This window comes from Megalops cyprinoides, chromosome 21, assembly GCF_013368585.1.
Source record: "Megalops cyprinoides isolate fMegCyp1 chromosome 21, fMegCyp1.pri, whole genome shotgun sequence".
Classification (NCBI taxonomy): domain Eukaryota; kingdom Metazoa; phylum Chordata; class Actinopteri; order Elopiformes; family Megalopidae; genus Megalops; species Megalops cyprinoides.
In genome coordinates, this window is record NC_050603.1 from 13,362,175 (window position 1) to 13,378,102 (window position 15,928).

The 15,928-nt window shown below is 38.6% G+C and overlaps 2 protein-coding genes across 2 annotated transcripts; both read right to left on the reverse strand.

The window, feature by feature from the left end:
* Nucleotides 1-2,562: 2,562 nt before the first annotated feature.
* Nucleotides 2,563-6,117, reverse strand: LOC118769088 (zinc finger protein 567-like). Its single transcript, XM_036516100.1, has 4 exons — nt 5,655-6,117; nt 5,257-5,351; nt 4,482-4,596; nt 2,563-3,886 (listed from the first exon to the last, which is right to left on the reverse strand). The coding sequence occupies exons 1-4, from the start codon at nt 5,956-5,958 to the stop codon at nt 2,790-2,792; spliced, it is 1,611 nt and encodes a 536-aa protein (XP_036371993.1). The 5' UTR covers nt 5,959-6,117; the 3' UTR covers nt 2,563-2,789.
* A 5,597-nt stretch (nt 6,118-11,714) lies between these two features.
* On the reverse strand, nt 11,715-15,926 carry LOC118769167 (trichohyalin-like). Its single transcript, XM_036516195.1, has 2 exons — nt 14,508-15,926; nt 11,715-13,304 (listed from the first exon to the last, which is right to left on the reverse strand). The coding sequence occupies exons 1-2, from the start codon at nt 15,885-15,887 to the stop codon at nt 11,715-11,717; spliced, it is 2,970 nt and encodes a 989-aa protein (XP_036372088.1). The 5' UTR covers nt 15,888-15,926.
* Nucleotides 15,927-15,928: the final 2 nt, after the last annotated feature.

Genomic DNA, 15,928 nt, shown 5'->3' on the forward strand with positions numbered 1-15,928 from the left:
ATATTTAAATCATATTCGCTATATTTCAAAACAACTCCCCCATTTCCTGCAATGGGAATGTCCGAAATCTTTGGTAGACGCCATTACGTACTGATTGCGCATCTCTTTGGTAACCATACGCGACCGGAAGACGCTATACCACATGGAACATTTCCACAGAAAGATAGATGCGTTAAATAGCCCTGCTATTAAAAGTATTGATATTAAATGAAAACATGATAAACGAAACGATTTGGACCATGTTACCTCACAAACCGAATGAACATTATTCCGAATCAAACAAACCAAACGGTTCGTAAATTCTTTTGTTATGACCTGGCCCTGTGTCCATTATGCGATGTGAAGAAACTCCTAAATTCTAAGTCCTAAATTTGCGTAACAATTCAGAGTAAAATGCGGGAAATAATCTCTGAAATTAGTACTGCCATATAAGTTTTGATAAGTAGAAGAAAGAGATAACATGAATGAAGTAACAGTTCTAGGATAATCATTACAATTTTTCAGCTGTGGTCTAAGGCCCTAAGATAGCAAGTTTCATGTTTTGGATGGTTTTGTAGCACTTCAAGCTAAGAGTGGCTCACATATGTAATCGTATTGTTGTAATTTAATTTTGGTCTTCGTTATTTGCCATATTATGTAGGACCTGTAAAGCTTAATGTTACAATAACAATAACCATGTTGCAAGTTAGCAGATATATCTGCTCTGGAGTGTAACTGTAACTGATACAACATAATTGAGTGTTTTTCTGTAAATATAATTCTTTCACAATATGGCATTGGACACTATCATACTGATTGACTTGATCAGAGTGATTTGTCCAAAAGGGGCATACATACACTATATGGACAAAAGTATTTGGCCACACCTGTTTTTCAGGGTTTGGGCTAGGCCCCTTATACCCAGTGAAGGGCAATCTTAATGCTTCAGCATACCAAGACATTTTGGACAATGCTATGCTTCCAACTTTGTGGCAACAGTTTGGGGAAGGCCCTTTTCTATTCCAACATGACTGTGCCCCAATGCACAAAGCAAGGACTATAAAGACATGGTTTGATGAGTTCGGTGTGGAAGAACTTGACTGGCCCACACAGAGCCCTGACCTCAACCCCATCGAGCACCTTTGGGATGAACTGGTATGGAGATTGCGAGCCAGGCCTTCTCGTCCAACATCAGTGCCTGACCTCATAAATGCTCTACAGAATGAATCGGCACAAATTCCCACAGAAACACTCCAAAATCTTGTGGAAAGCCTTCCAAGTAGAGTGGAAGCTGTTATAGCTGCAAAAGGGGGACCAACTCCATATTAAAGTATATGTATTTGAATACAATGTCATTACAATGTAATGGTCAGGCATCTGAATACTTTTGTCCATATACTGTGTTGATATATCTGAAGGTCAAAAGCAGTGTTTTACATTAAGATAAGATGTCTTTCACCTTGACATTTTCTAGTCAACTAGGACAAATGTGTGAAATTGGAGAATGTTTACAGTTCCTTGAAAAGCATTTCAACACATTTAATGGTGCATTGCCTAAAAATAAACCACAGTTACAAAAACAGATGGAATTACATTTTATTACACAAGGACACAGAACACTTTCATAAATTAGCTGTAACCTAACCTCCAGATACCTGGGATGTGTTTTTCAAGACAGAACTTAAGCAGAAACTAATGCCATTTTGGAGTTTTCGGCTACAATCTTGGCACCTCATTGGATCAATAGATCTAGTGCCTGTCATATTTCTGCTTTGTTCAAAACACAAAATCCATTTCTGATACCCAGCAAAGTGGAGGGTTCAAGAGCTAAAGAAAATGAAATACTGTAGATAAGGTTCAATTGTCACTTTACCAATCAAGGATCTTGTTGGTCACTTTTAATCAGCACCATTGTAAAAATCCACCATTACAATCTAACAAACTTGATTGAAAATGACGTTTTCTTCTACCCAACAGTATTCTGCATTCAATTATGTAATTCTTCAATAATTTCTGTGACACCTCTTGTGGCACCTCTGCACAGAGGACCCATCAAACCTCAAATGTCAAAAGGGCTAATTTTCATTTTTTTTTTTTTAAATCCAAAATGTAAATTTGTTTATCAATTGAGACCATTACTGAAGGAGTACAGCATCATGTAGTTATTTAGCATACATAGATCAGTCACACAGAAGTAACTTTAGGACTCATGCCCCTTACTCACATGAAAACAAAATGATTAAGTAACGTTTAAATGGATCAAGTCTCTTATTACTACATATTTCACTTCAATATTTAGAATCAATGGCCATACAGGAGAATGTTTTTCTCTGTCAAAGAAAAATGTATGGATTTACAGGTCTCTTGTGGAAAGCTTACGTGTAACTCAAAGAGGCACAAAAGCTTTACATAGCCATTGTATCTAGACATTTTTCACAAGCCAACGCAATCATTTTCTACTTACTTTGGACCATACCAAATTAAGATGACTTTTTCAGTGGTAAAATTCGTCACTCAAACATCACAGTTCTTGACTTAAGGTAAAATGTGACATAAACTACTCGCTCACAAAGTGTCCCAACCTTGGCCATGGCTAAACTTGAGATGTAGAAGCAAAATACCTGTTTTGGGTACTTCCAACACCAACCCAATTCATACTGTACAATCACTAAAATTCTTGTTACATAACACTGCAAAACTCACCCAGAGATCCAAATAGCATTTCCCCTGAAATAGACCATTAAGTTCTTAGCTTATGACTTTGATGCTATTTAATGTCACCCTTTAGATCACAATTACTTTGCTTTGAGTTAAATGGTCTCTGTTGTGTGTTTCTGCATGTGTACTTTAAGATTGTTGTTCTGAGCAAAGGTTTTACCACAAATCATGCAAACAAACGGTCTCTCTCCCGTGTGAATCCGCAGGTGATTTTTAAGAACATATGAATTGGTGAAACTCTTTCCACATGTTATGCATATAAAGGGTCTCTCTCCTGTGTGAATTCTCTGGTGTACCTTGAGACCACATCTCTGGGCAAAGCCCTTCCCACACCATGTGCAAGTGAAGGGCTTTTCTCCTGTGTGTGTGCGTTGATGAACTTTAAGACTGCACTTCTGAGCATAGCTTTTATCACAAAGTGTGCAACTGAACAGTTTTGTTTTTGTGTGTACAGTCCGATGGTGTACAAGCCCATTAAACTGAGCAAAACTTTTCCCACACACCTTACAGACATATGGTTTCTCTCCTGTGTGAATTCTGTAATGCACCTTTAGATTATCTTTACGGACAAAACTCTTCCCACAATATGCACAACTGATTGGTCTCTTCCCAGTGCCAGGTCTCCGTCGGGTCTTCATTTCCTTAGTTAATGTAGAAATCTCAGAAGAGGTACTTCCATTCTTGCTCAGAATGTCTAATTCTAACTCTGATCTGCTGTATATTGTTGACATTAGGGACTTTGGTAATGAATGGCTATATTGCGTAAGATTAGACTGTAGTGTCAAGTCACCATTATTCAGTGGGTACTGCCTAAAATGTCTCATTTTGTCCAAAGCAGGACACACTGATTGCATGTCTGCCTCCTCTTTGAGTGGCACAGACTCTGGTTTCACATCGAGACACCCTATCTGGGATGCCAGAGTGTGTCCAACACTCTCCTCTCCAGAGAGAAGTGGCTCCTGGCCTGTGTTAACAGACTGATATCCAGAGTCTCTGTCTCCCAGGTAAAAATCATCTTGATCAGTCTCTTCGTCACTGTAACTGTGTGTGAAAACATTCCCCAGCTGATCGTGCCTCTCGTTGCATCGTGCAGGTGTTGGCTGCATCTCTTGCCTTAGACTGAAGCACCTCACCTCACAATGCTGCTGGTCAGTGGGAGCCCCATCCTCAGCAATATGTTCAGTAGCACCTGTGGGAAAGACCAGAACACATTGCTTGTCACTGTAACGTGAAACACTTATTCTATGGCAGTGATAAATCTAAAAAATTAAACAATATGCTTAATTTTATACAGAGTACCTGCATTATGAGTTCACATACCTCATGAATAAAAATTATCAACGGAATTTTCAAAGTCATCTACATCTGAACTCTGATAATCCAGAGAGTGTATGATTTAATGCATCCCTCACATCTCTGATTGGTCAGTGATGTGTATTGTCTTCAAGCTTCTACATGTAGAATCTGGTCAAGATGAGTCTCATAATCTCCATACACCTCCCATACACTTCTGACTACCTGTGCACATTAATCAAGCAGGTCCCAACGAATGCCCTGGATTGATGTAAACTGGGATTTGCAGCTCAAAGACAGGTTGATCTTTCTTTCTAATGAGACCCACAATAGGTAGAGTGTCCTTGTGGAACATATATATATATATATATATATACACATTTGGATCTTTTTGAGTTTCAACGACAAGGTAGTGTGTGCTTTCAGATGTGCCTCTGGAACAGCACTAGCTTCCCAAGAGTCTGACCTGCCCCAGCCCTACACACACTTACCCTCCCCACCAGTCTTTAGTCCTTCCTGGAGTTGTCTGTTCCCCAAGTCCTCTTTAGGTCTTTCCTCCTTGATAAGAAATGATTCAGGTCCATCCCCCTCAGTCTCTGAAGACTGCTAAACACAGTGAGAAGGTGGTTGCTCTGAATGGAGTTTACAGTTTTCCAACAGTCCTTTGTATATCACATATACACAAAAATGAGGAAAATATCCATTATGGCAATCCACTGCTTGGCAAAGACAAACGGTGGTAAACTGACTGAGAGGTAACTACATAAGTTACAACATTGTGATCAGCAGTGATCTACACCCCAGAACAATACTCCACTCATAGAATTTAAGCGCAAAATAAGTCATGATCTGAACCATTGTAATTTTAGTACTATTGCTAACTGTTTATCTGTTGCAGCTAGGTAAATTTTAAATGACTTGTAAACCAATTTTGTGTTAACGATGTGTAAAAAAGTTCTGATTATTGAATTCTCAACAAAATACCTAAAATTAACATGTAGAAGGTAATTATTTAAGCTTGACATTTTACCAGGGGGCTGAACATTTGAATTTATACAAAAAGAATGACATGCGAGCTCTAGGTTAGAACATTATTAAGAACATCCTTTAACAAGGCAGAAACAACTTATGTACGAATTTAAATAACTAGCTATATCAGACCTGGTGACGTTAGCGAAATCACCAGCAATAAACTGCAGCTAATTTGATTTAAAAACAAAACAAAACAAACAAAAAAATCACAACTCTAAAAATTCGCCATCTGACCTCATCAGTGATAGCGACAGACAGTAAAAGGCTGCTTTCTTGCTGGGGTGAGAGCTCTTCTGTGCCGTGGGGGGCGGACCATTCACTGTTCATCGCTGAAAGTACATACAAAACAAAACGTTGTAGTTACAGCTAGTTGGAGAGAGTAAACTAATCAATACCTACTCCCCCGTCATAATATGAAATTAGCATCTTTCCTAGGTATATTATTCCTCTCTCTCGCACCATGTCACCAAATGACAAGGTAGCCAGATAGCTAATTAACAAGCTGGTACGACTTGGTGATCTCATACAATAGCAAATGCACTGGTTTAAAAATCAAGACAAAACACCAGTAAAGATCAGAAACATAATGTATAACCATGTAGCTGTCCTGCCCACAAGCTATCGTCAGCTACCTCTTTCTCCAGTGCTTCTTGATCTATTAGAAATGTGAACTTCATCCGCACAGCTGTTTGCAAGACTCGCCCCATATCCAGCTCTTCTGTCCCTGCGTCCATGTTTCCGCGCCAGTCTCAGCTCACTCTCCAGTAACTTAAGTTTCGTCTTCAGGACTTCATTCTCAGTCTGACGTCGACACATTTCAGAACGCAAAACGGCATTACCGTCGTTGACTAGCTTGCATATCTCTGCAATTGCTGCTTTAGTCAACGTCTCCATAACGGAAACCAGTTGTGTGTGAAAACTACTACACTGCGACATCTTACTGTTTATCAAAAGCTTTAGCACGCTTAGTTAGTTATAAGAAACGTAACGTCAGTGGCGGAGCTACGTAGTGGAGCCTGTCGCACATGCGACAAAGGTATAGTAACAGATATTTAGTTAATTGATAGTAAAGAAAACAGGACCGTTGCTCGACGAGCCTGAAGGAAGCCAAAATAATGAAGTAATTACTTCCGGTGACGCCGGGGTGTAAAATTCAAAATAAAAGACTTAATTTTCTAAATGGAGAATACATTTGGAGGCACCCCAACGAAAATGATTTAAATTTTACATCAGCAAGTCACAACATATCATCTTGTTATTGCACAATCCAACACACAGTTTTGTTAATGTAATCATATCAGCAAAACTTTTATTTTCTATTTCACATATTTAATAACAGCAATACTTGCAGCAATCTTGCTCCCCAGCAGAAACATTCCCACCCTATGTAAGTGGTGTAAAATATCTACTTTTTGAAACTGTATAACAAATAAAACGTAATAATAAAATAATAACAAATAAAAAACAAATAAAATTTCAAGCCTTGTAATTGCATTATAACTCCTGAAAATGAGTCTAAAGGGAGAATTTTCCCAATGTTTCACAGAACCTAGCTTGTCTGTTCACTTACTCTTTGATTACTCAAAACCCCCTAAAGCTATGATAAAAAGTCTACCAAGGAGTAGGCTTTTAAAGGTACTGACATATGTAGTCCCTTTCCTACCCCTAATTAAATAGGCATAAAACAGAACAGAAAACAAATTACTAAATTAAAAAAAATAAACTAATTTCACAAATCAGTTGATGAGCATGTCCAGAAAGCTTCATTATCATTTCATCTGACTATAAGACATACTTTGAATTGTCTTTCAGATGTAGGTTGGCAAATTAAAGTGACTTCTTCTTGTAGTCTGCTTTCAGAAGAGGCTTCCTCCTTACAAACCAACTATGCATGTCACAGTCATACAAGAGGCATTGAATGATTATTTTTTTAATGCTTTGTATCCTGAAAATGCCTGATGTCTGATTTGGAGACTTCCAACCAGTGTCTTTAGATTTCTGATTGCCTCCTGAACCAGTTGTCTCAGAGTCCACAAGGGCAAGATAGATTTGTGTCCTCCTCCTGACAGGGTTACCACTGTAGGCTTACCAGTAATGGACATTACTGTGGAAAGTGATAGAATCAGCCTTATGTGGCTTTATAGCAATAACATGATAGTTTTTGAAAATAACATGTGGGGGTCAAGACCATTTACCTGAATCTTCAAAGAGCTCTCAGATATTAATTACTTTAAGTAAATATTTTAAACAGGCCTATAGCCTGTTGTTTTCTGTATTCAATTGTTATGTATGATTTCCCAATCTCCTACCACCATTTCAGTGGATGTTGTCATAACTGCAAAGCAGAGGTTAAAAAATCATTTGAGACAAAATTGAAATAATTATTATTCATTTAATCTTCCACAGAATGTAGGGGGGGAAATCATTGTTTCCACTGGATGGTGAACTTGACAGTTACATACACATTTTCAGGTATCGCGTTAAAGGTATGAAGTCCGAAAATATAAATCAAGTTTAAAGTGGGTTTTTTTTTCTTGGGTACATTCATACATTCATGTTCATTTAAAATTGTGCATTGGCAGAGGCCGTTTGATTAAGAACCTGAGAAAACTGGGGCGAGCAAGACTCACACAAAAACACAAGCCACAGAACTACGGAGAGACAGAGACACAACCAGGGGGACCAGAGGCCAGGGATCAGGAGAGAGAAGGGAGACACAATTACAAAATAAGTAATAAAGAAAAACTACATTTATAAATGGTGAATTTTATTTGTTTCTTTCTGTATTAATTTTTAAATGGTATTTTTGGACTGTCCTCAAAAAATTTATAATGTAGCAAGCCAGTCCGTAGTATAAATGCTGCTTCGTAACACAACAATGATTTTGACAGTCCTACATCTTAATTTAATGTAACTGTTGTCTTACAATGAAACCTAAGGATAATTAGCTCCCATAATGCATACATCCAGTGAAATGACATTTATAATATGCACATTTAACTAATCAACGATGGCTTGCCTTACACCATGAAAGGTTTACAAATATGTACCAATGGCACAAGAATTCAACAGAATAGGGTCCCTCTCTGACCATTGTGTTTTTCAAAACACCAGGGAGCAGTATGCAATTCAAAATCTTTATTAAGAGACTGACAGTTAATGGCATACTACAGAGATGTAAAGAAATGTATGGGTACATGCTCGAAGACATTTTGTATCAAGGACATAAGGCAGCTCTTGGTGAAAAATATGTAAGAAATCTTTGACTGTTGTGCAGAGAAACATGAAATTACATATAATGACAAAAAATTAAATTTAGGAGCAAAATACCTGTAGTACAACATCACACCAAATGTGTCAACCCTAACCACTTTTTAGTGCAGTGCTGTATAAACAATCTTGTATTAATCACTCGCAAAATAAGTAGCTTAGTGGTCTCAACTGGTCCACATTGATAAAATTTAGCTCTGTTCTTCTAGGTAATGCAAACTGGTTCAAATACAACTATCCAAACATTCATGTTGATAAATTCAAATGCAAGATTAAAATAAGATTAAAATTGAAATAAGACCAGTCAGAATAACAGTCTTTATGGCTCAATGACTCAATGTCATTCTACACACCTGCTAACTACAATAACCATTGGAAGATAAGTTATTGCATGCTAGGATATGGTAGGGGGAGAAACCCTTACATTCTAAATGGTGAGCACCACAATGACTGAAACTATGATGAGTATGAACCCAGTATAAATTCATTTTTAATGCTCTTCCCCCTTTATGCAAACCTGTTTTTTTGGAATTGTCAATCGCACACTAGGCATGTCTCATTACAACAACCTCCGCAATTGCACAGGAGCTCTGAGGTGAGACAAATGCAACCGGCACACTCACAGGCAGCCAACAGATATTTTTTGCTCTACAATCACACAGCAAACTGCAGTGGAGTGGGTGCTCATTGGAGAATAGGCGCAACTCCGCTGACATCGTCCGTGCAACCTGCAAGTACCTGAGATTGGTGAGACAACCTACCCACCTCTGTCCCCAGAAAAACAAAGCCACTTTGTCCCACGACTGTCCTGGACACAAATAACATGCCCGTTTTCAAACCAAGGCAGTATAGTTTGGTCTGTGTTCAGATCAAATGCCTTACCAGCAGAGCTACTATAGACTTTTATAATTTTGTTTTTAAGAGGAGGTGTTTAAAAACATGCCAAGGAATTAATAAATAGCACAAGCCCTCAGGTAGGTGTCCATTCCACAGAATCAGCTCATCCTCTTTTGCCACCCTGTCCAAATTATGACACACATTTTAATTAGGACAACACACAACAACACCACACTGATAAAGAAATATAGAATTGGTAGTTGGTAATTGGTACACAAAACAAAGAAAAGGGGGAAAAGGGGTTTAAAAATTATATTAATGGAATTGCCTATTCTCATCCAGGTTTCAACCAAAGCAAAGATCTTTTCAATGAATTCTAGCCCAGGATAAGGTGCAACAACAACACACTTTGTGGAACTGGAAATGAGAATGACCTGCTACTGTCTGTGGGTTTGTGAGACATGAAGCGAGGTTCCCATTGTTGCGCTTGAGGCAGGGTATTCCTTCTGCAGGTCACTGCCCACAAGGGACCCTGACCAAAGCCCTAAAGGGGCACATTTACACCCTGAGACTCCCAGTTCATCAGTGAAAGTGTAAAGCAAGATTGCACCCACTGGTATGACACAATTGGCCAGCCCTGGCCACACAGATGCCCTCAGGGGAGTCTCGTGATCCATGAGCCATAACTGTTACAGTTGGTGATATAACAGGAACAATCAAAGCCTGCAAAGTGGTTCCAGGAAGGACAAACACAGTGGCACACCCAGTCCGTAAAGAGTGATTGGTCAGTTCCTGCAGTTGATGTCTGATGCAGGACAGCATCCTTTTGGAACACAGCAGCTGGGGTGGCATAGCTGCATGTCAACAAGATCTTCAGTTCCGTCAGCCTTTGTAGTGCATCACCCAGCCACAGTCCACAGTCCTTTAACTAATTGTTTGCACTCATATAGTGTCCTTTACCTTATTGTCCGCTCAGAACTTTAGTGGGAATGCACCTCCTGCACTGCCAAAGTGAAGCGCCTCACCAGGGAGACAGCACGGCAGTCCATTATATGGTAGAAGAATCACCACTCCTCAGTTACAACGGAGAGAGGAAGATTTAGTTGAAAAATAAAATCGGGCCATAAGGATGAGTTAGACACATATTTGTTCTTCTTTGTCCTTCACTGTTCTTCACAGTCAGGGTCACGGAAAACGTAATGACCACAGTGAGTTAGGACCTCAGTTTAACACCCCTTCTGAAAAGCCATCCAGGTTCAAGGGCGTTCTGCTATATGCCGTCCCATCACATATAGCTGGCATTTTCAATTCCTATGTCAGCTGAATATACAATTTTCATAATATTTTTCACATAATAAAAAAAAACGAAGAAAATGTGTGTCATGAGCTGGGACATATATGGGTTATATATGTGGGTTATAATGTGTGTCATGAGCTGGGACATATATGGGTTATATACATTAACAAGACATTTTGAAAAGCACACAAACTGGTGAGATGGAATTGAGGATGAACTGACCCCATGCTATACTATACTAATACATAATTTCTTTATGATTACATGTTTTTATTATGTGCTGAAACTCAGACCAACTTTCCTTGCCTTTCATACAACCAGCTGATATCCACATGGAGAAAGTAATTTATGTTCATTATCTTTCAAGTTCTCTTTTTATATCCAAAATGAATGACATTGACCTTTATCTACCTGTTAATAGAAAGGTCCAACGGTGGCACAAGAAAACAAAATTACTAAATGCAGCATACATTTCACTCAATGTGTAACTCCCATTCATTTGGAAAAAAAAAAACATGCCATTTTATCTGGCACACAGGGTCAAAAAGCAAACCATTATTTCCTTTTCAGTGATTTAAATGTACTATTTCAGATAAAGTACTGTTTTGTACCCTCAGTTTGATGTTTGATGCTCAGTACAATTCAAGTATGTAAGCAGTTAGAAAAAGAAAGAACAAAAGGAATACCCAGTATTGACAAAGCACTCTGGCTAATCTCCAAATGTTTCGACCCAGGAAAGGGTGTCCTTCAGGATAACACTGGAAAAAAGAAATTAAGAAAATCACTGAAAATAAAGGTATGCTTTCTGATCTGTGCAATTCACTGCAAATGTAATTGACATGACCTATATGTGTTAGTTTATCTTAAAAGGCACAATCTAATTTGTCAGTCCAAAAACAGCTTGCAAGTACTTTGTCTAACATAAATCAATATCAAACCAAAAAAGTATTTGAACTATTGTAATGCTAATATTTTTTATAATGTATTGGACATTTGTATTGAAAATAGTCAGTCATGACAAAATCTGGATGACCCAGTCTTAACTGACATTCATAAAATACACAAGTAATATTTTGCAGTCCAAAATGCTGCCTATTTATCCTTCATGGATTAATTTTGCTTATTTAGTTCAACTAAGATTTTCATGAACATGTTTTGTGTTTTTTGTGTTAGAACTAGCAAAAAAGTGTTAAATGACTGAAAAGAATGAATAAATTCATGTCAGGTGATACACACACACACACACACACACACTTCAATATAGAATCACATATTGGGAAAAGTCATACTATGGCACATATTCAACCACTACAGGCTCTCTTGGACAGCAGCATTGCCTGAGCCAGTCCAACACTCCCCTGAATCTCCAGGGAGCAGCTCCTGCCTCCCTGCTGGTTCCTCCCATGTGCCTCTCCTCTCCCTCTTCTACTTTCTCCTCTTTTAGTCTCCTCATCTCTTTAGCCATCAGATCACTTAGTTTCTCTATCTCTGCATCCTTCTCTTCCTTAAGTTTCTTTATCTCTCTGTCTTTTTCTGCCCTGAGTCTGTCTGCTTCTATATTCAGTTCTTCCTTTAGCCTCTCAATTTCAGTTAATTTTTCCTCTTTCAGTCTCTCCATTTCATTAGCTATCTCTTCCTTGTGTTTATCTAGGTCTTTGAGCATCTTTTCCTGAAGATTTTCTATCTCTTCTTCCCTTCTATGCAGCAGGCCTTTGACTCTCTGTATCTCAGCCTTTGTCTGTTTCAGCTCCTCTTTCTCTCTCTGTAATGCAGTTGTCTGCTGCAGTTCTTCCCTCTTGCTCTCCTCTTGTGTTTTCTCCATTTCTACTTTCAATCCTAACATATCAGTCTTGATCTCTTCTGTTTCTCTCACAGTCTCATCCATCTCATCCTTCTCACTCATTGTCTCTTCCACTCTTTCTTCCAGCTCTCTGTAAATGTCAGTTTCATCTCTCCTTTTTTCCAACCCCTCTATTGTTCTTGGTATTTCAGCTTTAGCATGTTCTAGCTCTTCTTTATCTGTCATTGAGCTGGTTCTCTGTTCCACATCTTTGTATTCCGTCTCAAATCTTTCATCAAGCTTTTCCCTTAACTGTATCTCGATCATCATAATTTGCATTTTGGCCTTAAATCTCATTTTCTCTTTCTTTTTCAGTTCAATTTCATCCCTCAATTTTTTGGTCTCTTCATGGCTGAGGTCTAATTCTTCTTTTGCTCTCTTCATTTGACTCTTCATCTGTTCCAACGTCTCCTTCTCTTCAATAATCATCATCATCTCTTCCTTCGCTGTTACATCTCTTCTTTTTTCCAGCTCATCATCATCTGTTTGGGACTCAGCATCCATTTTTTTAACCTCTTTTTGACCTTCTCCTTTAATGTTTTTCATCTCTTCATTCTGTCTTTGTATCGCATCCTTTATCTGCTCTAAATGAGCTTTCTCCATTAAGGTCTCTTCCTTCTGTCTTTGTAAGTCATTTATCATCAATGCTATCTCTGCCCTTTCACTTAATATCTTTTTGTTCAATTCGTTAATCACATTCATCTCTTTCTCAATGTAAATGTTCATCTGCTCTATCTTCTCCTTTTCTATCATTATGTGTTGCATGGTGTTTTCTAGTATATCTTTTGTCTTCTTTATTTCAGCTTTGTCTTTTTCCAAAACAACTTTTTCCCTTTTAATCTCTGCATGGGATTGATCCATTTCTTTTATTTGTGTCTTTAAGTCAGCAGACATAATATCCATGTTGGCTTTGTCTATCTTTAACTTTTCCAGCTTCATTTCGAGACTTTCTGTTTGTACTTTCATCTCAGCCTTCATGTGTTCGATATCTTCCTTTTCCCTCATTATCTCCTCCCTGGATTTCTCAATTTCATCTCTCTGTCTCTCCAGATCAGTCCTCATTATCTGTATGTTATTCTTTTCATGCGAAATCTCCTCTTTGAATTGTGCAATCTCATCTGTCTGTTTCTGAAACTCAAGATTCATTTGATGTATTTTATTCTTCTCTGTCATCATTTCTTCCATGGTGTTCTCCAGATAATCTTCCTTTTCTTTTATCTCAGCTTTGGCATTATCTAAATCAAGTTTCTCCTTGCTCATCAATTCCCTCATTGTTTCCAGTTCTTTTCTTTCATTCCTCATGTCAGTAGACATCATTTCCACTTTAGCTCTCTCTTTACCAATCTCATCTATCTGGTTGTCAAGGTCTTCCCTCTGTGCCTTTGCATCAGCTTTGATCTTTTTCAAATCAAGTTTCTCCCTCATTATCTCCTCTTTGATTGTTTCCAATTTTTCTTTTTCTTCCCTTAGCTCAGCTGACAACTGCTCCACTTTGTCTCTCTCTGTCATCATGTCTTTAGCCTGTTTCTCAAGGGCATCTTTCTGTAGTTTTACTTCTGCCTTGGCTTTTTCCAAGTCACCTGTCTCTATCCTAATCTCCTTCCTCGTTTGTTCCATTTCTTCTTTGTCTTTCTGCATGTCAGCCATAATAACACCCAACATTTCTTTCTGCTTCTCCATATCCTCCATACTGAGCTCTATCAATTCCTTCTGCGTGAGAACTGGAGCCTTCGTGGCTTCCACCTCATCTTTTTTCTTCTTGAGCCTTTCTTTGGATTCATTGATTTCTTCTCTTTCTTTTTCTAGACTTTCAGAGATCATGTCCATCTTGGCCTTTTCTCTCCTCATCTCCTCCATCTGGATGTCAATGCCATCTCTTTGTACATTTATCTCAGCCTTAGCTTTCTCCAAATCATCTTTCTCTCTCCTGATCTCCTCTCTGGTTTTTTCCATTACATCTTTTTCTTTTTGCAAGTCAGCCATAACACCATCTATTTTGTCTTTCTGCTTCTCAAATTCCTCCATGTTGAGCTCGACCAATACCATCTGCATCAGGACCTGAGCCTTGTCGGCTTCCACCTCATCTCTTTCCTTCTTTATCCGCTCAGCGGTTTCATTGATTTCTTCCCTTTCTCTTTCTAGACTTACAGAAATCATGTCCATTTTGGCTTTTTCTCTCCTCATCTCATCCATCTGCTTGTCAATGCCATCTCTCTCTTCTTTTATCTCAGACTTGGCTTTTTCCAAGTCATCTTTCTCTCTCCTCATCTCCTCCCTGCTTTGTTCCATTTCTTCTTTTTGTGCTTGGAGCTCAGCAGAAATCATGTCTACCTTGGCCTTGTCCATCTCTAGCTCTTCCACCTTCTGTTCTAGAGCTTCTTTCTGTACTTTCATCTCAACCTTCATGTGTTTGATATCATCTTTTTCCCTCATTATCTCCTCCCTGGATTTCTCAATTTCATCTCTCTGTCTCCCCAAATCAGTCCTCATTAACTCTATGTTATTCTTTTCATGCGAAATCTCCTCTTTGAATTGTGCAATCTCATCTGTCTGTTTCTGAAACTCAAGGTTCATTTGATGTATTTTATTCTTCTCTGTCATCATTTCTTCCATGGTGTTCTCCAGATAATCTTCCTTTTCTTTTATCTCAGATTTGGCATTATCTAAATCAAGTTTCTCCTTGCTCATTTCTTCCCTCATTGTTTCCAGTTCTTTTCTTTCATTCCTCATGTCAGTAGACATCATGTCTACTTTAGCTCTCTCTTTACCAATCTCATCTATCTGGTTGTCAAGGTCTTCCCTCTGTGCCTTTGCATCAGCTTTGATCTTTTTCAAATCAAGTTTCTCCCTCATTATCTCCTCTTTGATTGTTTCCAATTTTTCTTTTTCTTCCCTTAGCTCAGCTGACAACTGCTCCACTTTGTCTCTCTCTGTCATCATGTCTTTCGCCTGCTTCTCAAGGACATCTTTCTGTAGATTTACTTCTGCCTTGGCTTTTTCCAAGTCACCTTTCTCTATCCTAATCTCCTTCCTCGATTGTTCCATTTCTTCTTTGTCTTTCTGCATGTCAGCCATAATAACACCCAACATTTCTTTCTGCTTCTCCATATCCTCCATACTGAGCTCTATCAATTCCTTCTGCGTGAGAACTGGAGCCTTCGTGGCTTCCACCTCATCTTTTTCCTTCTTGAGCCTTTCTTTGGATTCATTGATTTCTTCTCTTTCTTTTTCTAGACTTTCAGAGATCATGTCCATCTTGGCCTTTTCTCTCCTCATCTCCTCCATCTGGATGTCAATGCCATCTCTTTGTACATTTATCTCAGCCTTGGCTTTCTCCAAATCATCTTTCTCTCTCCTGATCTCCTCTCTGGTTTTTTCCATTACATCTTTTTCTTTTTGCAAGTCAGCCATAACACCATCTATTTTGTCTTTCTGCTTCTCAAATTCCTCCATGTTGAGCTCGACCAATACCATCTGCATCAGGACCTGAGCCTTGTCGGCTTCCACCTCATCTCTTTCCTTCTTTATCCGCTCAGCGGTTTCATTGATTTCTTCCCTTTCTCTTTCTAGACTTACAGAAATCATGTCCATTTTGGCTTTTTCTCTCCTCATCTCATCCATCTGCTTGTCAATGCCATCTCTCTCTTCTTTTATCTCAGACT

Coding starts and splice junctions, on each gene's coding strand:
- LOC118769088 (XM_036516100.1), bottom strand. CDS start 5,958: ATGTCGCAGTGTAGTAGTTTTCACACACAACTGGTTTCCGTTATGGAG. Junction 5,352..5,654: donor AAGAAGCACTGGAGAAAGAG/GTAGCTGACGAT, acceptor ATGTACTTTCAG/CGATGAACAGTGAATGGTCC. Junction 3,887..4,481: donor ACTAAAGACTGGTGGGGAGG/GTAAGTGTGTGT, acceptor TCTTTCCCACAG/GTGCTACTGAACATATTGCT.
- LOC118769167 (XM_036516195.1), bottom strand. CDS start 15,887: ATGGATGAGATGAGGAGAGAAAAAGCCAAAATGGACATGATTTCTGTA. Junction 13,305..14,507: donor GAGAGAAAGATGACTTGGAA/AAAGCCAAGTCT, acceptor CTGGAGAGACAG/AGAGATGAAATTGAGAAATC.